Here is a 27,798-nt window from a genome sequence, read left to right as displayed (position 1 = left end):
CCTCACCAGCATAGATTCATGAAGGGTCGATCATGTCAGACCAATCTGATCAGCTTCTACAATGAAGTAAGCCCTAGGCTGGACCTGGGAGAGTCTATTGATCTCGTATATCTGGACTTCTCTAAAGCATTTGACACCGTGCCTCATAATAGGCTGATATATAAAATGAGACAGCTCAGATTGGGTGAAAACGTGTGTATTTGGGTAAAGAATTGGCTCGGAGATAGAGAGCAGAGGGTGGTAATACATGGTTCATACTCTGATTGGGCCACCGTTGCTAGTGGGGTGCCACAGGGTTCAGTATTAGGCCCCATTCTGTTCAATATATTTATCAATGACCTGATAGAGGGGCTGCACAGTAAAATATCAATATTTGCAGATGACACAAAATTATACAAGACAATTAATACAACGGAGGACAATGTATGGCTACAAAAGGAAATTTTTTTCATGTTATCAGCCGTCATATTTTGGCTGAGAAAAGAGGTTATTTCATTCTTTCTACTAATGCGCGAAATGAGGAGCAGCTGAAAATCGAATCATCCTTGCACATAATCAGGACATTTCTCAAGTCTTCAATCCAGATGTCAGTAAACATCTGAGTCAAAGATGTTTGGACTTTTTAATTCTGGTGACTACATGATATGCACATGTAGACAAAGGCGTAAGTGGCTTGTAGGAATTCTGCCCTTCTTGAACCTTTATTTTTCGATGTGTGTTGAACACGCTTAACTACAGACATGATTTTTTTTTCACAAAATGCTGGGCTTTGACACAAAATTGCAAGAAGGCGCTCATGACTAAAGTGTTGTGTGATATTTTCACAATGTTCCAGGAGTCTAGTTTTAGAAAATACTGTATACTGGTATGGATTTTCTGAAAAATATGATTTTTATTTCCTTTTATAATTCAGGTTCATCAAACATGTTAAACATTGTGCAAGCAGTAAAAGTAGTTACAGTATATAGTGGAGCTTTAGGATTTAACACCTTATACTGATGGCCACAAGAGCATTTGCTTCAGCCTTAAAATTTTGAAAATTCTTCCCAAAAAGATTAATAAGCAGTTAACACATTTAAAGGCTGCACATCTGCAACATTTAGTATAGCATTTCATTAGTAACCAAGAAGTTACATAGAAATCTATAGAGGATATTTTGTAAAGAACATCCAAATATGAATAATTACTGTCCTCCGTATCCCACCTGCACATTCAACAGATAGAGATAGAGAAGGGAATCTGCATCACCGGGGAGACATTCATGTGAAAAGCAACAAATGCAAAAGTTCTGGCAAAAGGAGATTATATAACATTTTCTAAAAAGTTAGGAGAAACCCCACTTTTGCTACTTATTCATGAAATGTTGTATTACACCAATACATTATCCTACCAAAAGTAATTGGACATCTGAGCAAGAAATCAAAAGTAGTCTTTATTTACATGTTAATACTGTTACTCTCTATGGCGTACTTTCTACTGACATCTGATACACTTCTGCTGGTATCTCCCTTAATTCATCCTGCAAATATCTGTCGAGAAGATGGACGCTGTTCATACTTCCTGAGCTGATGTTTATGTTTGTTCCAAAGATGTTCAGTAGGGTTCAGGTGGGGAGTTCACAGGCCAGTCCAGTCGTGGAACCTCCACATCATAATACCAACACACAATAGTGTTGGATTTGTGACAAGGAGAGTTGTCTTGTTGGAGGTATTGATGACTATTTGCAGAGTATTGGCACATGGTCAGCAGCACATTACTGTCTAAAATGTCAGGGTACACCTCCATGTTCATGGTTCATCAACGGACCAAGACCATGTAACACACAACATCCAAAATTATAACACAACCTACACCGTACTTAACTGTTGGCACGACACATTCAGGCTAAGGGAAGATGGAGTAGCGTGATCCATCACTCCATAGAACGTTCTTCCATTGCTCAACTGTACAATAATGACACCCCCTCCAACCCCTTACATGAGCCAATGCATCTTTTTGAGAGAACTTGCTAGATGGTTGAAGGATGAATTGAAGGAAGTATCAGCTGAAGTACATCAGATGTTAATAGAAAGTATGCCACGGAGAGAATTCATTATTAGGGTCAAAGGAGCCCCACTAAGTATTAACTTATGTAGATGAATACTACTTTTGATTCTTACTCAGGTGTCCAATTACCTTTGGTAGGATAATGCACAGATGACCAATCCTTAGAACAGGTCATTGGTATCAGAGTAGTTATGCTCTGCCGGCTCGAAACCTCAACTGATCAAATAGGCAAGAAGTGCACAAATGAGTGTCGCAGCCTTTTCACTGCATACCAGGCACAGTGCCATACATTGTATAGGGCTGTGACAGATATAGCAGCTCAATCCTCTTCACTTGAAAGGCACGGAGATGCCGTGTGGCAGAAAAACATGGTGTCACATGCCTGAGTAGAAGCCATAGCCAAGATAAGCTATTTCCCAACAATTAATTAAGTCGCGTGACTTTGCAGTGACACAAAATCGCGATATTGCCGTGAGAAAATGTAGCAATATTGCACCGGACACAGAGGCGATATCTATGCAATTTTTTTCCCCGCGGCGATATTGCTGTCGCTCGTGTGAAAGAGGCCTTATAGAATACAATTTTAAGACCCCTTGTGAGTCGGATGCTGCATCCAAGATCCTGCGCAGGAGCAAGGTGACTGGGGCTGTGCGCAACACCCAGAAGAGGTGTGAATCCAGCACATCCAACACAGAGATCTCAACTTAAATAACAGTAAGCACTGTAAGAAAGGCTCTATTTAAAGAACCATCACAATGATGCTGCACGAAATGTATAATCAGCTACATGTGGCTATCCCCCCCAATACATACAAGTGGGCTTGTGTTACCTTGCTTCATTATTTCTGTCTGCCTGAGACTCCTGGTCTTCTACTGAGTTGGTCATGTGCTCTCAATTCTGACCAGCTCAGATCTACTTGGTGTTATCTTGTCTGAAAATAGTTAATTTCTAAGTCTGTCTTATGCGGTTACATGAATCCTACCACATAAACTGCCTACAAGAAGATACGGGCACTGCTATCACAGTTATGGCTGAAAATCATACAGCTCCTGTCACACAGTTATAATAGAGGAGATCACAGCTTATCCTCCTGACTGTTAACTTATGGGCTGTAACTTATATAGGGGACTATAGAAAGTAATGATAATGAAACTGTCCCCCCAGCAGGCAGAATGGTATAGCCTCAGCTAATGCATCATGGGATAGAAGAAAAACTGAAAGTAATAAAATCTCAGCGTCAAGATGATTTCAGTTAAGCATCAGGCTACACTGCGAGGAAAAGTGGCTGCAATAGACAGAGGAGACCTCTGGAGTATGACAGGCAATTAGGTGAAGGGGGCAGCCATGGAAAAATATGTTTGTTTTTTTCCAGAGTAGCCCTTTAAAGCTTAAATTTGATTGGGAAAGCTGTTTCTATTGTGCCATGGAAGAGAATTTCATTAGATATAGGTCTAGTATGTTTATCATTCAATTTGCTATATCATGTGGTGAAGTACAGAAGTACTCTTTATCTAATACACATTTTGTTTCACTATTGTACTAAAGCAGTTGTCCCATTTCTTGCAGTTTTCAAACAGCTCTATACATTGCACAGTGGCCTGAGTTGGTACTGCAGGTTAAATCCTATTGAAGTGAATGAGACTCACCCTGCAGTACCAGCTTAGACCACTGTGCAATGTATAGAGCTGTCTGAAAACAACTAGAAGTGGGACAACCTCTTTAATGCTTAGAAATATACAGTGTTATAAGGACAGGTTGGGGCCAATGCTGAATCTATATACCATATATACTCGAGTATAAGCCTAGTTTTTCAGCACATTTTTTTATGCTGAAAAAGCCCCCCTCGGCTTATACTTGAGTCAGGTAAAAAAAAAACAAAAAAAAAAACACAATACTTACCTCCCAGCCTGCGTCTGTGTCCCTGATGCGATGGTCTCCCCGGTGGTGCGGCAAGCTGCTTAAGAATCCTCCCCGCTGTCATCTCTCTGCTCAGCTTTGAATTCCCCCGCCATCAGCGCTGTGTAGATAAGCGCTGTGATTGGATTGAGCGCCAGCCAATCACAGCCGGTGCTCGATCATTCACAGCCATTCAGTGAATGGCTTCACTGAATGGCTGTGATTGATTTATTGAGTGCTGGCTGTGATGGGCTGGCACTCGATCCAATCACAGTGCTTACTTACACAGCGCTGACGGCAGGGGAATTGAAAACAGAGCAGGGAGATTAAAGCAGGGAGAAGTCTGAAGCAGCTTGCCGCACGGCTGGGGAGACCATCGTGTCGGGGACTCAGAGGCCAGCTGGGAGGTGAGTATTGTGTTTTGCTTTTTTTTTACCTAGTGTATACCCGAGTCTAGCTAAGCTTATACTCGAGTCAATAAAATTTTACCAGTTTTTTGTGGTAAAACTTATTGACTCGGCTTATACTCGGGTCAGCTAATACTCGAGTATATACGGTATATAAAGACGAAAGCCCTCACTGACTCACTCACTCACTGACTCTCCACTAATTCTCCAACATCCCGATGTCGTAGAAACATGAAATTTGGCACGAGCATAGATTATGTCCAAAATAGGAAAAGTAAAGAGGTCCCAACTTGATTATTCAATTCTAAGCGCAATAGAATTAGCGTCCAAATTTTACGTACGTAATCTAATTCTCTCACTTCCCGATGTCATAGAAACTTGGAATTTGGCACAAGCATAGAATATGTCCAAAATAGGAAAAGTAAAGAGGTCCCAACTCGATTATTCAGTTCTAAGCGCAAAAGAATTAGCGTCCAAATTTTACGCACGTAATCTAATTCTCTCACTTCCCGATGTCATTTTATATAAAGGAAACGTCGCATGGTTACCTCCACGTGGTGTTTCCTGGGTAACGCAAAGAAGCATGCAAAATGGTGAACATATTTTTTTTTCTCGGTATCTCTAAAGTAACCACGACTTCATAAGATTTTCTGTGTGAACACCAGATAAACACCAGTACCAAATTAACTCGGGCGAAGCCGGGTATATCAGCTAGTAACCATATATATTAATGTACATGTTAAGTCGAAGCCTTGCATTTCTAAGTGTTGTTGGCGTAGGTGGTTGCACAACCTTGAAAACAAATGAATGTTTCAATAAACTACAAACGCTGACCTTAAACAGTCTGCATCCCACAGGTAAATCTGTCTCAATCATTTATGGCGATACAGACGCCGTGCCTTGGATGTTGGGTTTGTTGTTTTGAAGGCCATGTATTATACATTATTATCAGATAACACTCAAAATGCTTTCACGCACAGCGCCATTAAGAGGGGTTTCCCCTGACAAGACCAAAGATAATCCAGATTAGCTTCCTAGAATGGTCTTCTCATGCTGAAACATGAAGGAAACCGTCTGTGCACGCTATAAATAAAAAGGGATTAAACCAGCTCAGCATTACATTAAATTTCCTAAAGCGATGATATAGGACTGCATCTAGAGGGAGAAAATGGAAAAACTTCCCAGGACATTCAAATTATAGTTGGGCTATGTTCACATCTGCCATATGGCTTCTTTTGGAATTCCGCAGACAGCATACAGGCCCCTTATAGCCTATAATGGCCCGCGTGAAGAAAACTCATGGCATGTCCTATTCATGTCAGCTTCACAGACGAGAAATAGGACAAACCAAAGCATGTCAATGTTCTGTGTCCGTGTATACTGGACAGTTCCCGACTGCTGGCTGGGTGCGCTCCGATGCAAGTTGGGCTTGAGTCTCTTAGGTGCAACTCACACTTATGGCTAGTGTGTTCCTAGTCTTAGTAAGAGGGAGCCTGGAGGGTCACTTTAAATCTAAGGGAATTATTATGCAATTACAAATCATGGTTAGAACACAGCAATATAAATTAAAGGGGATGTCCACTCAAAGTTATCTCTGGGATACAGCTTGTAGATCCACCCCGGGCCACTACATATTGTACGGAGCTGGACTACTTCTGATGCACAGCAGCTTGGGCTCACAGCTGATCAGCGGGGAGACCGGTCATCAGACCCCTACCAATCCCAAATGTCACCTATTCTGAGGATAGGTCATCAATATTCTAGCTGCAGAAGGCCCCTTTAAAGGATTATTTTCAGAGCAAAAATGACCATCTTAAAGGGGTTGTACCAGAATCACAAGTTATTCCCTAGCCAGAGGACAACTTGCTGGTCGGTAGGAGTCTCACCGTTGAGACTCCTGCCAATTTCAAGAATGACAGTTCTGTTTCCCCTTATCCTCCTCACTGTGAGCATACTGCACCCCCTGTAGTGAGGAGGAGACTGAATGGAACGCTATTCATGTAAGCCCATCATTCGTTTTCTATGCGACTGCTGGAGATAGCTGAGTGGTGCTTAAATTAATGGAACGCTGACCACGTGTGCTCGGCCAGCTCTTCAAGACTTCTGGTTAAGCTTGTCCTGGTGAATTCAGGCCAATTTAGGGTTCTACCTGGCAAGAACCGTTATAGTCTTCTACCATTAGCACAATGGTTTTGTTTCCCCAAGAAAAATAATTGAAAGCTGCAATAATAAATTCCACCAAATAATCTACTGTGACCATAAAATGTAGAAGGAAGAAAAACCCACATCCTGGATGAAAGGCAGCAAGGAAATATCAAAATCTTGATAACAATCTAATGAAGGCTCCTCGGGACCAGTATGACTTCTAGGCGTCCTTCCCATGACATCACACGTAGACGCTTATGCCTGCACCTGTGTTATTACAGGAGCGGCCTTCGTCTCTGCAGCTACTGTACACCGTGCTACATGATGCTAATAACCGGGGACGATAGAAGGCTTGGCTTCTCCTTGCATCACCATTGTTCAATCCCAACGTTTAATAGCAGCTGCATCAGATGAAACATTACAATGAAGACATCTGTAAAAAGCCTTGACAAGCTCAGTACAAGAGCATGACCTGGGCAGAAGCTCCAGATTCTGACTGGTTACGTCAGCTACATCCCATGGATTGTCCTCCCATATTGTCCTCAAATAGCCTCCAGCAGTCCCCATTACTGATGTATCTGCAGGACTATAGAGTAGATTACTTTACCCGGTATGTTCCAATTGGCTTCCACTAATAGTGGGTGATAACATCCTGGATGCTGAAATATTAGACTATCTGCCCAATTTTATTTGAATGTCTCATGACTCTTTAAAATGACTCTAAGTAATCTTAAATGTTCTTGCATAAAAAGACAGACATAAAAATATAGGAATTTAAACTGATGAGGACTTTCCAGACCTTCTTATATAGGCTTAAAGGGGATGTGTCATCAGAAAATGACTTCTTATAGAAAAATCACATTTTTGTGTAAAACATACGGTTTAAGAATTTTTGGTGCTTTTTTTTTTTTTTTTTTTCGGTCGCAATCTATATTTAAAAAGAAAAAAAATTCTAAAATTCAGCATTTTTCACTCTGACCACGAAGCTTAAAGAATAGTCTGACACTTCCTGTTCTGTAGAGAAGTCATCTCACAGGCAGGATTACACTGAGAGGTAACACCTGTATGTAGATAACACAGGATCCACCATTCACAAGAGGTATAAGCACTGACTATCTACTCCCCTCCATGCAAAATGACATCTTCACAGGTCACAGAGCATGTCTAGAACAGAATCCCATACAAGTCAATATTTTCCCCCTTGTGCATTGTGTGAATGGCCCATGAAGCTGCTGTAAAGCGTCTCTCTATATGCTCTATATGTCTTTACAACCATCAAACTTTTCTGTGATTTCCTAATCATCACCTCTACCCCTTTCATCTTATACACAGACCATAGGTGTATACCTCTAGGTTACCATGAGTGAAATGATGTGCTCTTCCTCCCATTTGTTATCCTGCCTGTTTTAAATGTAAATTAACGAAGGCTCTGTGCAGCCGATACGCGTCTGGTTAGAGATGTGTATACCTGGCAATTTTAAATGACAGCCGGCTCCCGCTGCGGGATAGCGCGGGATCATATGTGATCTCGCGCTATCCCCAGGACGTACTGGTACATCCTGTTAAAGCCCAGGACCGGGGGCAGGTGAACCCGCTTGAGCAAGCAGTGGATCGTGAGATATATGAAGTGAGCAAGCTGACAGCACAGCACACCATATTCAAGTGTCTGTTCTTCAAGATGGGTCTCTGTAATAGTGGCCAGTTAGTGTATATAAACGGTTTGTACTGTAAGGAATGTATCCTATTGTGTTCGGACAGTTGGCCTGGTTTCTTCTGGGACTTATACTCCGTTGTGGGGGTAGGATTGCGTCATCCCAATGATGTCATTTTAGCCCATGGTAGGACACACATAGCGAGTGATGCAGATCATGCAGAATTTTATTGGTTGGATAGACCCTGCTCTTTGATAACGTTACTTTATGGAATTAGATGAAGTAAAGTGTCTTAAAACTAAATGAACACATAAATGGAACTGGTGATAATAAAAGATATATGAAGCACAGAGGGGTATCGTCATGGAAATTTTAGCTGGGAGCCAAATCGTTAAGAATATAGATTCAATCCTCAATGAAAAAAAATGCCTTAATGGAAAAAGGTGTCTTAATGGCAAATTATAAATGGAGGGAATAGAAATACAAAAAAAAGCAAATCTAAATGATAGCTAATTAGACTTAAATAATTCCCTTTGCATTATTATATCTTGTGAGTCACGGCTATAAAGACAGGTGAATATTAAACAGACCTAAAATAGCACAATGATGATGAGGTACAGAACAATTAGTCATACGTAAGGCAGAAATAAAAGGGGATTCTGGGATGCTTGCCATTTTACCACAACCGTAAACCAAAGTAAAGGCAGTCTAATACACAGTAAACTACATCACAGACATGCATTAAGTGTTACATGCTAAAGGATAAGGCTGGAGATTCCTATACTAGCCAGCTCATATCTCCACAAAACCAAGACGTCTGATGTCTAATAGGATTAGGTAAAGGTGAAAAGTGAACATCCACTGCATTCTGCCATCAAAGGAAACAGAAATGGGATGCTTCATGCTTTAATTCATCTTATCCTATGCTATTTTTTTATTTCAAGATCCATTAGCCGACCCTGTTAATTGGACAGTGGAGCAATAATCAAAAGCAGGATTTATTTACATAGGTTATTACATTCACTGTTAAAAAAAAATCCCTCTCCTAGAAGGAGTTGTTGGAATGGAATGAAACTTTCTCTGTGTGATTGTAACATTCATATAATTAAGTGATTACAATATCAGAGCAAAGGGATCATTTATTGCAGAAAACTGACCCATTGTAGGGAGGCTCTAGTACCCTGTTTTACGGCCTCTAGCTTGGATACAAGATGTGATACGGGCAGGCATGGAGGCTCTAGTACCCTGTTATACTGCCTCTAGCTTGGATACAAGATGTGATACAGGCAGGCATGGAGGCTCTAGTACCCTGTTGTACCGCCTCTAGCTTGGATACAAGATGTGATACAGGCGGGCATGGAGGCTCTAGTACCCTGTTGTTACATCTCTAGCTTGGATACAAGATGTGATACGGATGGGCATGGAGGCTTTAGTACCCTGTTATACCACCTCTAGCTTGGATACAAGATGTGATACGGACAGGCATGGAGGCTCTAGTACCCTGTTGTACTGCCTCTAGCTTGGATACAAGATGTTATACGGGCAGGCATGGAGGCTCTACTACCCCGTTATACTGCCTCTAGCTTGGATACAAGATGTGATACAGGCAGGCATGGAGGCTCTAGTACCCTGTTGTACCACCTCTAGCTTGGATACAAGATGTGATACAGGCGGGCATGGAGGCTCTAGTACCCTGTTGTACCGCCTCTAGCTTGGATACAAGATGTGATACAGGCGGGCATGGAGGCTCTAGTACCCTGTTGTTACATCTCTAGCTTGGATACAAGATGTGATACGGATGGGCATGGAGGCTTTAGTACCCTGTTATACCACCTCTAGCTTGGATACAAGATGTAATACAGGCAGGCATGGAGGTTCTAGTACCCTGTTGTACCGCCTCTAGCTTGGATACAAGATGTGATACAGATGGGCATGGAGGCTTTAGTACCCTGTTATACCACCTCTAGCTTGGATACAAGATGTGATACGGGCGGGCATGGAGGCTCTAGTAGCCTGTTGTACCACCTCTAACTTGGATACAAGATGTGATCCGGACGGGCATGTAGGCTCTAGTACCGTTGTACAGCCTTGGATACAAGATGTGATACGAGCAGGCATGGAGGCTCTAGTACCCTGTTGGGCTGCATCTAGCTTGGATACAAGATGTGATATGGATGATGGAGGCTCTGGTACCCTGTTGGGCCGCCTCTAGCTTGGATTCATGATGCGATTAAGGCAGGCATGGAGGCATATGTTCCATATGGTATCATGTGGCAAATCGGTCCACATTTGCTGTAACTGACCCTTTAGATAATGCAAACTCCTAGGCTGTTGAGGTTGGCATCCCATATGGTCCTATACATATTCTATTGGTGATAAATCTAGCGACCGGAAAGGTCACAGAAGTATGGCAAAGCTATGGAGTCATTCCTGTGACCCCCTTGTGTGTGCGGCTGAGCATTATCCTGCTGGAAAATGCCTCTTGGAAGCCGCCATGAGAGGAACACATGTGGCTGCAGGATGTCCTGAACATATCGCTGAGCTGTCACTGTCTCTTGTGACACTACTTGGGGGTGACCGACTGTTGCATGCGATGGCCCCCCAGACCATCATACCAGCAGTGGGGACTGTGTGCTGCCCAAAAGCAAAGGCAGGATTGAGGTGCTCGCCACTAGGTCTGCAGATACGAACACGGCCGTCATAAGTGCTCAAACAAAACCTGGATTTGTCACTGAAGACAACCCAGTTCCACTCTGAAGCAGTCCAGTTTCATTGTTCCCGACACCACTCTGCAAACAGAGGCGACTGTGGACGTACAAGTACAAGTAATGGGTGCTATGAGACCAAATATCCTTCAGCCAAGCGTCTGGAAATGGATTTGACAGACACAGGCGCCTGTAACGATGGCACCACCTGTCTCTTGATAGCAGGCAATGAAACAGTTGGAGCTGCTCTTGCTTGCCGGCCGATCAAACAATCCTCTCATCTGCTGGTCAGTCGAGGGTGTCCTGAGTCCGGTTGCCTTCTGTGCATGCAGTCACACATCCTCTGGTCGCAACATCTCTCAACAGTCCAGTCAAACCAGCACAGGTGTCGGGCAATTTGTTGATACAACAATCCAACTTCTTGCGAAACAAAAAATGTGCCCCCTCTCAAACTACGTCAACTGGGCAAAATCTCTTTGAATGCGTCATAGAGGCAGATGTAGTGGTCAACCAGCTCTACACAAGCGGAAAAAAGGTCTACTAGGTACATTTGGTACTCTCTCTGTGGCGCACTTTCTACTAACGTCTAATACACTTCAGATGGTATTTCCCTCCATTCATCCTACAAATGTATGTCAACTTCTCTCAAAGAAGATGAATGAGGTTCATATTTCCTGATCTGAAGTTCCAGTTTGTCCCAAAGATGTTAAGTAGGGTTCAGGTCGGGATTCTGTGCAGGCCACATACTTCTCTTCAAGCCTAAATAAAACAGTGCTGGATTTGTGACGAGGCTCGTTCTCTTGTTGGATGTATTGCTGACTATTCCCAGAGTATTGTCACATTATCAGCAGTACATTATTGTCAACAATGTCAAGCCACACTTCCATATTCATGGTTTTTGCCACAACCACCAACGGGCTGAGACCATGCCATGTAAAACATCCCCAGAGCATAATGTACTTATCTGTTGGCACAACGCACTCAGGCAGAAAGTGTTCTCCAGGTATCATCCACACCCAGGTATAGCCATCTGATGTGATACTGGAGTAGCATAATCACTCTATAGAGCATTCTTCCATTGCTCAACTGCCTAGTGGCAACGCTCCTTGCGCCAATGCATCTTCTTTGAGAGAACTTGCCAGATGTTTGCAGGATGAATGAAGAGAAAGATCAGCTGAAGTGTATAAGACATTAGTAGAAAGTATGGAGAGTATCCAATGTCATTAGGGCCAAAAGAGGCCCCACTAAGTATTGACATATGTAAACAAATATTGCTTTTGATTCTTGCTCAGGTGTCCAATTACTTTTAGTAGAATGGTATAAGTGGCACCAAGGTTGTCTGGCAGCCACAATTGCCAATCAACATGCAAACAGCATGCAACTCCAGTCAATGTGAACAGACACGATAATAGTGGAATAGGTGAAGCGGTCAGTCGAGAAGTTTACTTATGTATATAGCAAGCTAAAATCTTGGTTTCTTGAACTGTATTAGTAAAATCCTACATGCTTGGTTTGGCATAATAATGTGATGCCAGAGGTGTTAGCTATGTACTAAAATGCTACATTATTACAGACACTGGCCCCATTACAACTTGAGCTTCCTAATATGGACATGGCCATATACTTACTGACTCAGGAGGGCAAACACGTGCACCAACCTCAGCGTGCAGGTAGCAAACTGCCAAATGAAGGAGCCAATTACACCTGTGCAGTACCAATGTGGTTCACTTATTGAGGTGCAGGGCAACCCACCGAACTATTATGGCGTCATTAATAGTTTGCTGGTCTGCATGGTATATTACATGTATCAGAATGGTCTGGCACTTTGTATCTACTCTGTGTGGGAGTATACACCAAGCAGCCACCCCCCTCTATATTAAGTGAGTAGCTGTCTCATCGGTGTCCCCCACAGGTGTAATAAGCTCCCTCATTTGGCAGATTGCTACCTGCATGTTGAGGTGGTGCACATGTTTGCCCACCTGAGTCAGTAAGTATATGGCTGTTTTCAATGACTGTTTGTGCTTATATTTCCCCTTCTATGACGAGCTTCCTAATATGGAAATTGGACACATGACCTTGAAGTGTAACAATAAAATCAAGTGAGCAAGTTTTCCATGGATCAGTTTCAGTGTAAATCCCCATTAGAATGGAAAACAAAGTGATCTGAAAGACTTCCAAGAAGGCCTAGGGGTCGAAAGAATATGTCAAGAATTGTTCTGATGATAGGAGGTGGTCTTTAGTCAAGCAAACTGCAGTGATACAATGCTGGTGCTTCAATTAACATGTACAAATGTATAAACTTGAACTATAGAAGCAAATGACCAGATTCAGTGCTGCCTAATAGTAACAGAAAAACAAGAATTCGGTGGGCAAAAGAACCTAAAAATTGGACCACTGGGCTGTGGAAAACATTAGCTGGTCAGATGAATGCAGATTTCTGTTACACTGTGCGTGCTGATGGGATGTCCGAATTTGGCGCAAGCAGCATAAAATCGATGAACCCTTCCTGTCAGGTGCCTCCATCTAATTTACACCAAATGCAAGATCTCCTGTCCACATGGGCCAATATTCCTGCAGAATTATTTCAACACCTAGTAGAACTAAAGGCCCATTTACACTGAGTGATGATCGCTCAAAAAAATCGGTCAAAAGCGATCGTTTGAGCGATAATCGTTGTGTCTAAACGCACGGCCATCGTGCACTTTCCGTGCACTGCTAGCTGATCGTTAAATTCAGGCCAACCTAAAAATCGTCGTTCAGCCTTAGCAGCAGTTCTCCACGGGTAGTGCTGATAGCATTGTTTCCTGACGGAGAACAAAGGAACTGAAAGCAGGTAAGAGCCCTCGGGCTATTCACTGCTTTCAGCTAAAGGCTTCATTTGCACACTTAATTGCTCTTAAGGAGCTGAGTAGCTACTTAATAGTTGTGCAAAATGATCACTCAAAGCTGTCACTGAAACTGTCATTTGAGCGATCATCGGCTCGTGTAAATGGGCCTTTATGTCATGATGATGTGCTGCTTCTGAAGGCCAAAAGGAGGTCCAACATTCTATTGGTAGTCTTCAATAAAATGGCCATTCAACGTATATAAGCTATGGAGTAGTGAGATAAAGCAAAAAATGTATTAGTCATAAAAGGGAGTATCTAACAATTGCAGGCAGTCCTCCGTGTAATCAGTGCTCACCCCATACTCAAAATTATCTTAACCCAGAGCTGTACAAGTCAACAAGCAGATCTGACTGCATTTATCTACCTCCCCCCTCACGCTTTATTCCTCCATTCAAGACAACAATCCATTGTCCTCATTCATAAACGAAAAAGACGGCAAACATGTTCTGTATGGGATAATCCCCACAAAGGATTCCCTCATAAGTACTAGGCTGAAGATATTTTGGGTACATTTGCTGCTTTGCATTTGTAGTTGGTGATGTAAAAGATAGGAAGCGCCAGAAGGGGACCACTAGATGGATTAACATATTTACTCGCTTTATAAATACAGCCGCTGAGATGTAGAAAAAAACTGGGAAATAATTCAGCTCAGGATTACTGGAATAATAAGTGATTTACGGGGATGCCTTTTAGATGTCTATTCAGCGTGTGGCCGCGGCTTATAGAATATATGCTTCTATTATCCCCCGTATAGACACTCTTGTACATCAGCCACGATATACCCGGGTGCCAGGCCAGGTGCCACTCTTGGCCCTATAGTTTCCTACTGCATTGATGTTAAAGAATCAAATATATTTAATGCAGCGCTAAGGTCTCTTCCCCTGGCCCACAGAATTCAGGGCTGCAGCTTATATATGCCGCAGCTTGGTCATGTGAACAGGCGAGAAAGCGGGAGATTTAGCCGCGACTTTCTCCCGTTCATGTGATTTTCAGCCGCGATGCAGGTGGCCGAAGATCGCAATGCCTGTGTGAAAGAGGCCCTATGTATAATTTGTAACAGAAGGTGGCGTAAATTATACCAGAAATGTATGCCAGGTCAAACCTGGCGTACATTTCTGTCTAGGTGTACGGAGGTGCCAGGGATGCGCTAAATATATGTAGAGATATTCCCTATATGAACTACTTTTGTATTCCCCCATTTCATCCAATTCTCTGTTTGGTCTTAGTTGGAGAAGAGGCTCTGAGCAAGTCAAAAGAAAAGAAATTTCCTGAGATTAAATGGATCCCACCTATGTGGGATCAAAAGGAAGCCAAAAAGGAAAGGATCTCCAGGATCTAGAACCAGTGATAAATATCCTGACAGCAGAAATGCAGTCCAAGGAGAACAGTACAGAGTTGGACCAACTAACCCAAAGCCCTGAGAAGGAACCAAACTTAGTTATTAAGTACAATAAAAAAGCCAGGAGAAAGCCCAAATCTGGTAAATAAACCAAGGTGTCATCAGTGTAGAGGGATACTTTTTCCACCAGAGACCCCCTAGAAATACCCTGGATTAAAAAGGATTGGTGAATAGCTACCACAAGCAGTTCTAATGCCAGGGCAGATAGCAGGAATGATAAGGGGCAGCCCTGCCTTGTGCCGCATTTCAGGGCAAAGGAGGGGGATATATCTGTATTGATGTGAATCCTGGCCACAGGAGCATCATAAAAGAGTTACACCCATAATTGAAATTTGGAGCCACAGATATGGAGCACCTCCCACAGATATGGTGTTGCCATCACTAGTGTATATTGCATCAAAATTTGGTGTAATTTTTGGCACACAATTTCACATTTAGGCCACATGCCTTTGCCAGATGAGTCAGAAAAAGTGTTTGAAAGTGTATAAAAAACATGATAAATATGATAAATAGTAGATCTGCCCCATTCTGTAACTAGTAGCATTCCTATGGAACATGACTGTCTTACGACAGTAAATAGGGCAGCAGATATACTAAAAAAAAAAGTGTGTGCATGTATCTATATAATACAGCTCAAAACTATGTCATCATCCTATAGTGTATAAAAGGTGATCCCAGCCATACTCACGTTCATTCATGTTATAGCTGGAGATGTCAGGGTAACTTCTTTGTGTAGGTCTTGTAGCTAAAAAAGAAAAAGTTTCATTACATTTTCATAATTGACAAATATACATACTTAAAAACATAAAGGACATCCATGGGGATCCGATGTACTGATGGTTCAGATTAGTTGCAGACATTTCGTAGTCTAAAAAAATTTTCATTCCATACATCTGAATGAGGTAGTTCCCGCGATGTGTGCATACATTTCTGCAAGCCTCGTTTACATTAGTGGGATCATTGCAGACATTTTTTGTAACAAATTTGTTGCGAGCGCCAATACTCCGAGGCTGGAATCACACATGCAGTTTTTTGAGCCAAACCCTGGAGTGGATACCAAAGAGAAGAACCAGTTTTTGCTCTATACATTTCCTTCTTTTTGGGTCCCTTCCTGGGTTGGTTCCATAAACTACACGGCCAGTCCAGCCTTTAGGGCCTTTTACATGGCCGGATACTTGTGAAAGGCCCTTTGTTCACCCGATCATTGGCTGTGTGAAGTTGCTGATGATCACCTGACAAGCAAACACACATTTGTCATAGGATTGCATCTTTTATGCAGAACCAAGAATCCTAATTGCTGGCAGCGTATCTCCCCGTGTGAACGACAGATGTTCTGCCAAGGGAGATGAAAGTGTATGTGCCGAGAACTTCAGCACAATATTACGCTTGCCAGCGTGTGATTCTCATCTTTTTGGTCAGCCCCATGGGCAGCGTATACACTCCTCACATACGTTTCTTACCTTCTGTACCATTTCCCGACTGGTAGGAACGCAGTCTATTCGACTTTACGGGGACTTCTTTCTACAAAGACATGAAGAATCACACCATAAGTTACTTCTACATTTATACTGCGGGCAAGGCTCTCTTCACATCAGAGCAGTGGCTTCCATGTAGGACAAGAACCACAATGCACTGACGGATCCTTTACCTGACGAGCGCGCAATGAACCCTGCTGACTTATAATGGGGTCCACTCTTGACACCGGCCTAATCGCGGTAAAAAGCGCTGAGTGTGAGAGTGGCCTTAGGACTCACACATATAAGGGTTTAGTGGACTTAAGAGACAGTACCGATCCCATCATTGACTTTCAATTGTGCCTCTCACACACAGCATGCATATCTTGGCACGTATTACACTTGTATACATGTCAAGATAGTGTATAGGATTGTTGGCACACAGCAAGTATACAGGTCATTGCATACTTCCTGCGGGCTGCAAAATACGCTCATTTGAGAGAGCCCTCGTAGACATCTATCCAGCAACTGTGATAAATCAATACGGCCCTGTTCACATCACATGTGCGATATACGATTAAAGGGGTTGTCTCGCGCCGAAACGTTTTTGGGTTTTTTTTTCCATAGGCCCCCCGTTCGGCGCAGGCAACCCCAAGGGATGTGTTAAAAAAAAAAAAAAATTATAATATATATATATATATATATATATATATATATATATATATATATATATATATATATATATATATATATATATTTACTTACCCGAATCCCCGCTCTGCGACGTCTTCCTTCTTCTTACTTCTTCCTTCACCAAGATGGCCGCCGGGATCTTCACCCACGATGCACCGTGGGTCTTCTCCCATGGTGCACCGTGGGCTCTGTGCGGTTCATTGCCGATTCCAGCCTCCTGATTGGCTGGAATCGGCACACGTGACGGGGCAGAGCTACGATGACCAGCTCTCCGGCACGAGCGGCCCCATTCACCAGGCAGAAGACCGCACAGCGCAAGCGCGTCTAAAAACGCCAGAAGAAAGCGAAATTAGACGGATCCATGGCGACGGGGACGCTAGCAACGCAGCAGGTAAGTGAATAATTTCTGTATGGCTCATATTTAATGCATGATGTACATTACAAAGTGCATTAATATGGCCATACAGAAGTGTATAACCCCACTTGCTGCTGCAAGACAACCCCTTTAATGCACAATCAGAAGCTGATGGAATAGCATAGCAGGCCAGCAGCTCTGAGGAAGGGTTGTTGGGGAGAAGCAACAGCCACACTTACTCATCTTTATCCTACAGAGTCCATGTTTATCCGCTATATACTCTGCGACAGCTAAAAAGAGATGCACTTCTACATATATGCCCAACCTGAGCACCCATCATGCACCATTATCTGTGCCCCCAATCATGAGCCTCCTAATCTCTCGTACAGACGTATCCTTTCAATCCCTTCCTTACAGAGCCCTTTCACTTATGTCGCTTCACTGGTGACCCCCTTAAACCTGTGCAACCCTAGTGACCCATGACCCTGGTTTGGTTGTGGCCCTAAGGCTCTAGGAGGAGGCGGACGAGGATCCAGCAGCTACAGATAGATTAAAAGTGTTGAGCGCCGGTCATGGCAGGTCTATGGTGGCAGCAGCCACAATGTGCAGAGAGGCAGGGAGTCAGGAGATGGGAGGAGCACAGTTTCATTGACTGCATGGGGGCTGTAAGGCTATGTTTCAGCCTTCTTGCAGGAGTCCTATAAGCAGGCAATGATTTGTGCCACGTCTTCCCCCATTTTCTGGCTTAAAACTTAATAAATCAGACTAATAGCTGTTGGCCACAGGCCCTCCCGCTAAACCCTGTCTACTTTTTTTTTCCACTTCTGAAAAGTGACAAGAGGAGGAGAGAAATGTTGCAAATTATAGCACTAATGCGGTGTGTACCAGAATTCTACTTCAAACAGCTCTAGCTCTGGCTCCATCAGTGTTACCAACAGGTTTTCATTCTCATTTCAGAGCCAAGATTTTAAAGCTGACAATACAGCTATTTGAAGTGGGGTCCAAAATATTGAATTTACAGTTATCACTTCAGTCTGTATGCAGAGCAGAGGGGAGGCAGCAGGGAAGCAGATAGATAAACCAGTTTTTCTTCTGTGATTCTCCTGCCTATTGCCCTGTCCCAAATGAGCTGTGGCATGGACTTTTGATCATGTGATCACCCCATCAATCAGAAAACACATTTGCTCTCTGATTGTCACATGTGGGGGTCTTTTTTCCCAGAATAAAGATAAGCACTTATTTAATCATTCCTCTGTGCTGTTTAACCCCACAGATGCCACAGTCATTGCTTTTTTTTTATTTTAAAAATATTTAAAGTTTTTTTTTACCCCTTACATAATGCTTTAAATACTGAAAAAGTAAAATCAAAGAAAACTACACATAATTGTATCGCCACATCCATAGCAACCTGTACCATAAAGTATTGCATTATTTATCCAGCACAGTAAATTTCAGTACCAATATAAACTACAAGTCATCCTGCAAAAAGCAAGCCCTCATACAAGTTTGTCGATAGAAAAATAAGAATACTCTGGTCTGGGAATGTGGTGCCACAAACAATTTTTTAATTAAAAAAAAAAAAAAATTATATTGTGCAAAAGTAGTAAAACAAAATTTCTACAAATTTGTTGTAATAATTGTAATGGGCCGTAGAATACAGTTATTACATTTATGCCAAATGGTGAAAACTGTAAAAATAAGTCACAAACAAAACAAAAAGTGAAGTCTTTTTTTCTCCATTGCCCCAGTAAAAAAAATTAATAAAAGATATTCAATACATAATATGTACCTGACATTGCTTCCTATAAAAACTAGAACTTGTCTCACAAAGTACAAGGTCTCATACAGCAGCATTAAGATAAAAAAATTAAAAATTAGAACTGCTGGGACACAAAAGGGGAAATAATTTCTTACTTCTATAATTATTTATGTCACTAAAGGTTTAAAAACGGACTTAATGCAACAGATTTCAGCGCCAAAAATATTTTGGAGACACTAGTTCATAAAACTTACAACAAAAAAAAATGAACATTTCTGGAAGGGTTTCCCAATTTTAATGTGACTTATTGTTTGAAACTGACAGATTCAGCTCTGCTACATCTGTAGTAATGAACCGCATAATGTTTTACTATCAGCATCTAGAATTCCGCGATCTGATGTTGCTGGTTAATAGATACCAACCAGATCTTTCTCAGATCAGCTCCTTATTAGGCATGTTTTGCGCAGTACATGGTGCTGAGAGGTAACAGCTTTCAGATTAGATTGACAGTCTAATTATCCATAATTTCCCATAGGCACTCTGCATGTACTGTGTACCCTGGTTATCTGGTCACACTAGTCGGCGTCATGGAGCTCGTTCCCACACACACATCAAAGACTCTTATCCATCTTAATCTTTTCTGATAAACTTTTCTAAAGACTCGTTGGTACATTGGCAGGGTAGCAGTCATGCTAAAATTATGAAATATGAACCATTTTCGATCATTGGGAAGAAAACACTAAAACATCAACCCCTCTCCATATGCCATAATAGGTCATAAAATAATCAAAGTGGGGGTCCCCAACTCAGGATCCTACGAGGCATTCACTTATTTTTTTCTCCCAGCGCTGTGGATGATTACTCAATAAAAGACACGAATGGTACAATTGTTTGTGCTAATCGTTTAAGGGCCTTTTATGGGGCCATTAACGTTTGCAGGAACATTCTTTGCTCAATCATCAGGCTATGTGAAGCTGCACCCGATTAGCCGACGAATGAGCAAACACTCATTCATTTCCCGAATGCATCTGTTTTTTGAAGCTGGGAAAAAAAATCATAATTAATCAGCAGCACATCTACCTGTGTGAAAGGGGGGCTGCTGCTGACAATGATGAAACTGAATGCTGAGCAATGATCATATGTATAATCATTCAGCACTTTCCTTTTTAATTGATCTTTGTGAAGCCCAGGTGAACAAGCACTCATCATCAGGATGTTACTGGGCAGTGTAAAAGGACCCTTAGAATGGACAGTGTAAAAGGACCCTTAGAATGGACAGTGTAAAAGGACCCACAGAATGGACAGTGTAAAAGGACCCACAGAATGGACAGTGTAAAAGGACCCACAGAATGGACAGTGTAAAAGGACCCACAGAATGGACAGTGTAAAAGGACCCACAGAATGGACAGTGTAAAAGGACCCGTAGAATGGACAGTGTAAAAGGACCCATAGAATGGACAGTGTAAAAGGACCCGTAGAATGGACAGTGTAAAAGGACCCATAGAATGGACAGTGTAAAAGGACCCGTAGAATGGACAGTGTAAAAGGACCCATAGAATGAACAGTGTAAAAGGACCCATAGAATGAACAGTGTAAAAGGACCCATAGAATGGACAGTGTAAAAGGACTAGAGATGAGCGAATGTACTCGGTTAGGGCGATTTCGCAATCGAGCATCGCTTTTTTCGAGTAACTGACTACTCGGGCGAAAAAATTCGGGGGGCGCCAAGGGTGAGCAGGGGGATGCAGAGGGGAGTGGGGGGGGAGAGAGAGAGCTCCCCCCTGTTCCCCACTGCTACCCCCCGCTCCACCACGCCGGCCCCCGAGTAGTCAGTTACTCGAAAAAAGCGGTGCTCAATTGCGAAATCGCCCTAAACGAGTACGTTCACTCATCTCTAAAAAGGACCCACAGAATGGACAATGTAAAAGGACCCTTAGAATGGACAGTGTAAAAGGACCCTTAGAATGGACAGTGTAAAAGGACCCTTAGAATGGACAGTGTAAAAGGACCCATAGAATGGACAGTGTAAAAGGACCCAGATTTTGGACAGTGTAAAAGGACCCAGATTTTGGACAGTGTAAAAGGACCCACAGAATGGACAGTGTAAAAGGACCCACAGAATGGACAGTGTAAAAGGACCCACAGAATGGACAGGTAAAAGGACCCTTAGATTGTGTCTGTTTAAATTGTGACATAACAATCAGAGCACATTTTATTAGTAATTAATGCCGAATTCCAAATAACCCTCAAAGGGTTTAAGTTTTCCTTTTTGCAACTGTATAATGGTACATTTAAATTTATGGCCAGCCGAAGCTGATAATCACTGATCACCAAGGGTTTCGTAAAGTGAATGTGTCATCAGAAAATCATCTATTGTACAAGTCAAGTTTTTATGTTAAACATACTGTATTTAATATTTTTGTTGATTTGTTTTAAAATTTTGATGTCACATTCTAAATCCTAAACAAATTCTAAAATTCTGTAGTTCTTATGTTGACCACTAATAATATTCTGACATTTCCTGTTATATAGAATACATTTTCAGCAGTCATCTCATTCTCATCACAGGCAGGAATAGAAGAAAAGATGACACCTATGCATAGATAACACAAGATCCCCCATTTACAATAGGTGATGGTTACAGCTCACCTCCTCCCTCTCCCTGCATAATGACCTCTGCACAGGGGTTTAGAACAGTCTCCAATATAAGTCAATGGGTGCTGCCCTCATTTATTATGTGAATGGCCCATGAGGCTGCTGTAAAGCATTTATAAGGGCCCATTCACATATGCATTTAGGTCTTCAGTCACAATTCCATTTCTCTACCCCGTTTTTTGAACAGAAAAATGAAATTGAAAAGAAAATAAAAGGTGCTTTTTTCCCCAAATTGAAAAAAGTTTGAATGCTCTTTGTTCCATTAAAAAGTGGAAACTTAAAAGGAATGGAAGCAAGCTGAAATCAATGGGGAAAAATGGAAACATTTATTTCTGCTTTAATTCCGTTTTAATGCTCCAAAGATGGAACAGAGAAATTGAATTGTGACTGAAACCCTAAAAGCAGGTGTGAAAAGGCCCTAAATGCTGGTAAAATCACCTCAGGCAAGGTGACCGTCCCCATAGACATGTACAGACAATAGAATAAAAATAACATTTACAAAATCAGAAAATAAAAAATTAAATTAGAAAAATGTAATAATGTGTCACAATTAGAGATGAGCGAGCATACTCGTTAAGGACAAATACTCGAGCGAGTATTGTCCTTTTCAAATACCCGCCCGCTCGTGAGAAAAGAATCGGGTGCTGGCGGGGGTGAGCGCTGTGTTGTGGGAGTGAGCGGGGAGAGAGAGAGAGATATCCACCCCGGTTCCCCCCGCCGCCCCCCCGAATCTTTTCTCACGAGCGGGCAGGTACTCAAAAAGGATAATACTCGCTCGAGTATTTGTCCTTAACGAGTATGCTCGCTCATTTCTAGTCACAATGTGATCAGCAAATTGCTGGGTTGGCTATAATATGACATGGGGTTGCCTTTGTGAGGAAACCCCTTTAATATGCAAAGAATAACACTAATATGTAAGAATAAGAGAGACCCAAAGAGATTCTATAATAATTATCTATAGGGAAATTCTAAACTTCTAATCCAGCATTGAACCAGTATACATAACTGAATTTCACCAAACCAGGAACAAAGGACAAATCACTGAGCAAAAATATACAATAAGGAAAGAAAACAAAGAAAAAAAATGTCGTTTTTTGTGACCATCCAAAAATGCCAAATATCTTATAAACTGAAACATCTATTTCATCCATAAAGTTCCACTCAGGTCAGATAGAAGGAATTTTATAGTAGAGGTGTGTATAAAATTCTACACATTATACCTTTCTTTGTTCTTTGACTATTTTTCTCCTGTTCATATTCTGTTCCTCAATTTCATATTTTTCAGTGAAAGAATCAAGAATCTCATAAAGTTCTTCAGCTTGGGCAGGACGGGGAATTTCACCAAACAAGACCTCATATGCCCGGATGTCGTCTTGACAATAAAATCTGTAATAAAAACCCAATTACAACTCAACCAGCTACAGGACAATGTTTTATACACTGCAAGGAATCTGATACTTCTGAAATCAACGAAAATTATTAGCAGCTCTACACGTTTTGGAGAATATGATATTCGATAGAGTGTGGGATATTTTTATGAACTTGCACCGTTTTCAATTTTGTCCAAGAAGGAATGAAAGAATACTTAGTGAAATCTGGATTTTATTTTATTTAACTGCATGGGTCAGTGCAGCACGCCCTGGAGATTTTCTGGGCGTGCCACTAAAGGGGTTAAGGAGCAGAGAAATGGAAATACAAATGGAATTAAATGGTTCCGTTTTGTTCCCTGTTAATTTAAATTAGTTTTTATTGAAAAAAGGAATATTAATGTTCAATTCTGTTTCATTTCAATTTTTCAAACAGAACAAATAGCACAGCTGACCAAAGAGTAAGGTAGATGAATGTTAGGGAAAAGAGGCTGAGATTTGCAGCCCTGTATGAAGGAACAAGAGTACTCACTATGGAGTTGGCAACCTTAATGCAAGGTGATGGACTATACAGTTGATGGACTCTCTTCTTGGAGACAAGAACTTAAAGGGGTTGTCTCGCGTCAAAACGGGTTTTTTTTTTCCATAGGCCCCCCGTTCGGCGCAGGACAACCCCAAGGGATGTGTTAAAAAAAATATATATATTACTTACCCGAATCCCCGCTCTGCGACGTTTTCCTTCTTCCTACTTCTTCCTTCACCAAGATGGCCGCCGGGATCTTCACCCACGATGCACCGCGGGTCTTCTCCCATGGTGCACCGTGGGCTCTGTGCGGTCCATTGCCGATTCCAGCCTCCTGATTGGCTGGAATCGGCACACGTGATGGGGCGGAGCTACGATGACCAGCTCTCCGGCACGAGCGGCCCCATTCACCAGGCAGAAGACCGCACAGCGCAAGCGCGTCTAAAAAACGCCAGAAGAAAGCGAAATTAGACGGAGCCATGGAGACGGGACGCTAGCAACGGAGCAGGTAAGTGAATAACTTCTGTATGGCTCATATTTAATGCACGATGTACATTACAAAGTGCATTAATATGGCCATACAGAAGTGCTTAACCCCACTTGCTGCCGCGAGACAACCCCTTTAACTTGATCAGACACAATAGGAGTATTCTGTAAATGTTTTTGGATTTTCAATAAACATGTAGTGTCTTACATCTTCATTTTGTTGTTTAGCAAAATTGGGCTTATTCAGTTTGTACCTATTTTCTGCATAAGTATTCCTACCTTGTTACTTATGAAAATTCTAGCGTAGTAGTCAGCGAGGTGAACCATCAAAGATGTATGATGATAAGACATAGCAAGCACACTGCATACTGTAGGCTTCAAATCAGTTTTTAGAAAAGGTGGCGGAAGAGGAAATAATACAATTGCACTGATTTTCAGAAAGCAAGACCCCATTTACACTGATAGATGATCGCTCAAAAAAAAAAAAAAAAAAAAAAAAAAAAAAAAATCGCTCAAACAACAGTTTGAGTAATCACCTTTGCATAGTCTAAATTAGCTACTAAAGAGCTACGCAAGTGGAGCTGGACGCCGCTGCCATCGCTCGGCAAACAATACAGCTGTTCTGCATAAGCAAACAGCTGCATTGTTCACCACGCTTACAGCTCGCGTCCCACTGTGAACTACCAATGGGACAGAAGCTAAAAGAATCTTATCTGTGCTGCTGACTGTGATAACAGCCTGCACCACTGATAAGAGTTCATCACTCAATTCTAGAAAACTAGAATTGAGCAAGGAACGAATCGTGCACGAAAACTGCACGATGTCCGTGCATTTAGACTCAAAAGATGGCTTTGAGCAAATCGTTGTGTCTAAATGGGCCTTAACAGCTTCAAAGTGAATGGCTTTTCTAATGGGCAGACAACCCCTTTACATATTTCGCAAATGGACATAGGTAAGACAAACTTACTTGCGATTGGTTTCCTTCCTTTCAATCAACCCTGACCCTTCTAGTGATATTCCAGCAAACAATCCACGTGACTTGCAGTACGTGTAGACAGCGGCTGAACTTCTAATTGCAACATCTCCCTCCAGATTTCTAGAAGAGCAGTAATAAGTAAAGAGCATCAAGAAGGACAAAACAGTGATACTTTAGTGCAATGTGTTTTCCCTCCGAATACTTAGGCCCCCTATCCATGGCCTTGACGGAATATCGCTAGTGAGATTCCGCCGTGGGGGAGAGCTGTCCGATCTCTGTGGTAAGCTAACGGATTATCGCTGCGGGTAACGCAATGAACTATCGCCCATGGACAGGCACCCTTACATTGATTGTGCATTTAATAGTTGTATAATCATACATGTAATGTGCGCAGTATACGTTTTTATGTACTTGATGCTTCTGTATAAAAAAAAAAGGGTAGTCTAAAAACTTCATGGAATCAGCATACATCCAGCCATAAATGAGAAGACAGCAAATGAGTGATGGAAATTCAGGTCATGAATAAGGAGATGGAGCCCGAACTGCTGTCGACCTGAATTTTCATCACTCTGCTGGTCTCCTCATGTATGGCTGTATGCATGCTGATACAATGAAGTTAATAAATGATGGATATTTTATCTTATATTGTACTGGATCATCTCTTTTTGTTATGGTTTCTCCTGGAGTTTTAATATATGGATCCCAGCACAGCTGAGGAGAGCAGGTTCAACTACTCCTTGTTAATAGAGTAGTCTACTATATTATTCCATGCAGTAAAAAACTAAAAAAAACCAAAAAAAAAACAGCCTGGTATATGGCATAAAGACACTCATGGCATCCATAGGGTCAAGGGGTGCCCCTACTAATACAGTTAGCACATGCAGTAAGTATGTAGGTGAAATTGAGCGCTGTGGAATTCTGATTGTCTATCCCATGCTTCCTTGTAAGCTTAATCGTAATTAAACAGAGAAGCTTCATTGACTGCAAACAATTGTAGAACTTAAATCTACATATCATACACCATTTACAATAGAAAGAAAGCCCTTTTTCAGATACAACGCACTTGTGTAAAGACTGATAGGATATCACTTGAGATAATTTAAAGCCCCATTTACATACAAAAATGATCGCTTAAAATTTGTTGAAAAGATAAGGAGAATGAAAGTTTTGTGAGATCATTTTGCATAAAGTACTAATGGGCAAGAATGCCCATTAGTATTTTATCAGCTTCGCTTGCATGCAAATGAGCATATAGAAGCTGTTGCAGAACTCAGCAGGGGGTCTGAGCCCTGCTATAGGCTCCATTGGTCATCCAAGGGCTGCTAAGAGAAATCAATGTAATCTGTAGCTCCCATGCAGATAACAGCCTGTGGGCTCTTTTCAGTCAAGGGCTGTACAATGTTATCTCCTGCACCCAGCATGCAGTCTGAACGATGGTTTTTAAACTCAACTAAAATTCATCGTTCAAACAAAAAGTGCACGATGGTAGCATTTACACGCAACGATTATCACTCAAAAGCCATTGTTTTAACGAATTTTGAGCGATGATCGTTGCGTGTAAAAGGGCCTTCAGACTCTTAGGCCTCATGTCCACGGGGAACATCAGGCCCGCCGCGGATTCTCCATGTAGAATCCGTAGCGGGTCCCTCCTGCCCCGCGGACATAAGGCTAAAAATCAGAATAAACTCACCTGCTCCGGACAATGCGGATCTTCCTTCCTTCGCGGCCAGATCTTCTTTCTTCGGCCCGGCGGATGTGCTCGGCGAGTTTAATTCTGGTACAGGTCTCCCGCAGGTCTGGACGGCTTCCATAGGCTTCAATAGAAGCCTGCGGGAGCCGTCCCTGCGGGAGACCCGCACCTAAATGGAGCATGTCCATTTTTTTTCCCGCACGCGGATCCGCGTCTGACGGGAAAAATGACATCCGCAGGTATTTAACTACTTGCGGGTGTCCAATGCATCCCTATGGGCGCGGATCACGCGTGCGGGAAAAACGCTGCGGATTTTAAATAATAATTTACCCGTGAACATGAGGCCTAATGGGCCGTTTTACATGACAAAGTTACTGCATTAATAATCATTAGAGTGATTTGCATGATAATTGTTGGGTGTAAACGCGTGCCATCTCTGAAAGATCAGTGATAAATCATTATATTAACGCCGATTAAAGCGTTTCAGTGATCCTAAAAAGCATGGTTCAACTGCTGCAAATCTTTTCGTGTATATAGGCGTCATAATAATTTACTGGACAGCAAGCAGTGGCAGAAGGGCTGACTAGAGGTGTGGTCCGATGAATGATCAAAGGTAGCCAATGATTGTTAATTGTAAATGCATGCCAAGTGGAACGATACACGACCACTACATCACCACTGCTCGTTCCAATTTATCTTACT

General features: G+C 42.1%; 1 protein-coding gene across 1 annotated transcript in view; it reads right to left on the bottom strand.

The window, feature by feature from the left end:
• The window catches only part of SH3YL1 (SH3 and SYLF domain containing 1), an 88,184-nt gene that overhangs the window by 17,285 nt on the left and 43,101 nt on the right, over positions 1–27,798 (bottom strand). Inside the window, exons 6-9 of the mRNA XM_066597785.1 lie at positions 25,398–25,526; positions 23,275–23,440; positions 16,599–16,659; positions 15,827–15,883 (exon numbers count right to left, since the gene is read on the bottom strand). Of these exons, the coding sequence (XP_066453882.1) occupies positions 15,827–15,883; positions 16,599–16,659; positions 23,275–23,440; positions 25,398–25,526 (413 nt within the window). The remainder of the gene's footprint in view (positions 1–15,826; positions 15,884–16,598; positions 16,660–23,274; positions 23,441–25,397; positions 25,527–27,798) is intronic.

Source organism: Eleutherodactylus coqui, chromosome 1 (assembly GCF_035609145.1).
Source record: "Eleutherodactylus coqui strain aEleCoq1 chromosome 1, aEleCoq1.hap1, whole genome shotgun sequence".
Lineage (NCBI taxonomy): Eukaryota > Metazoa > Chordata > Amphibia > Anura > Eleutherodactylidae > Eleutherodactylus > Eleutherodactylus coqui.
This window is presented reverse-complemented; position numbering and strand designations above follow the sequence as displayed.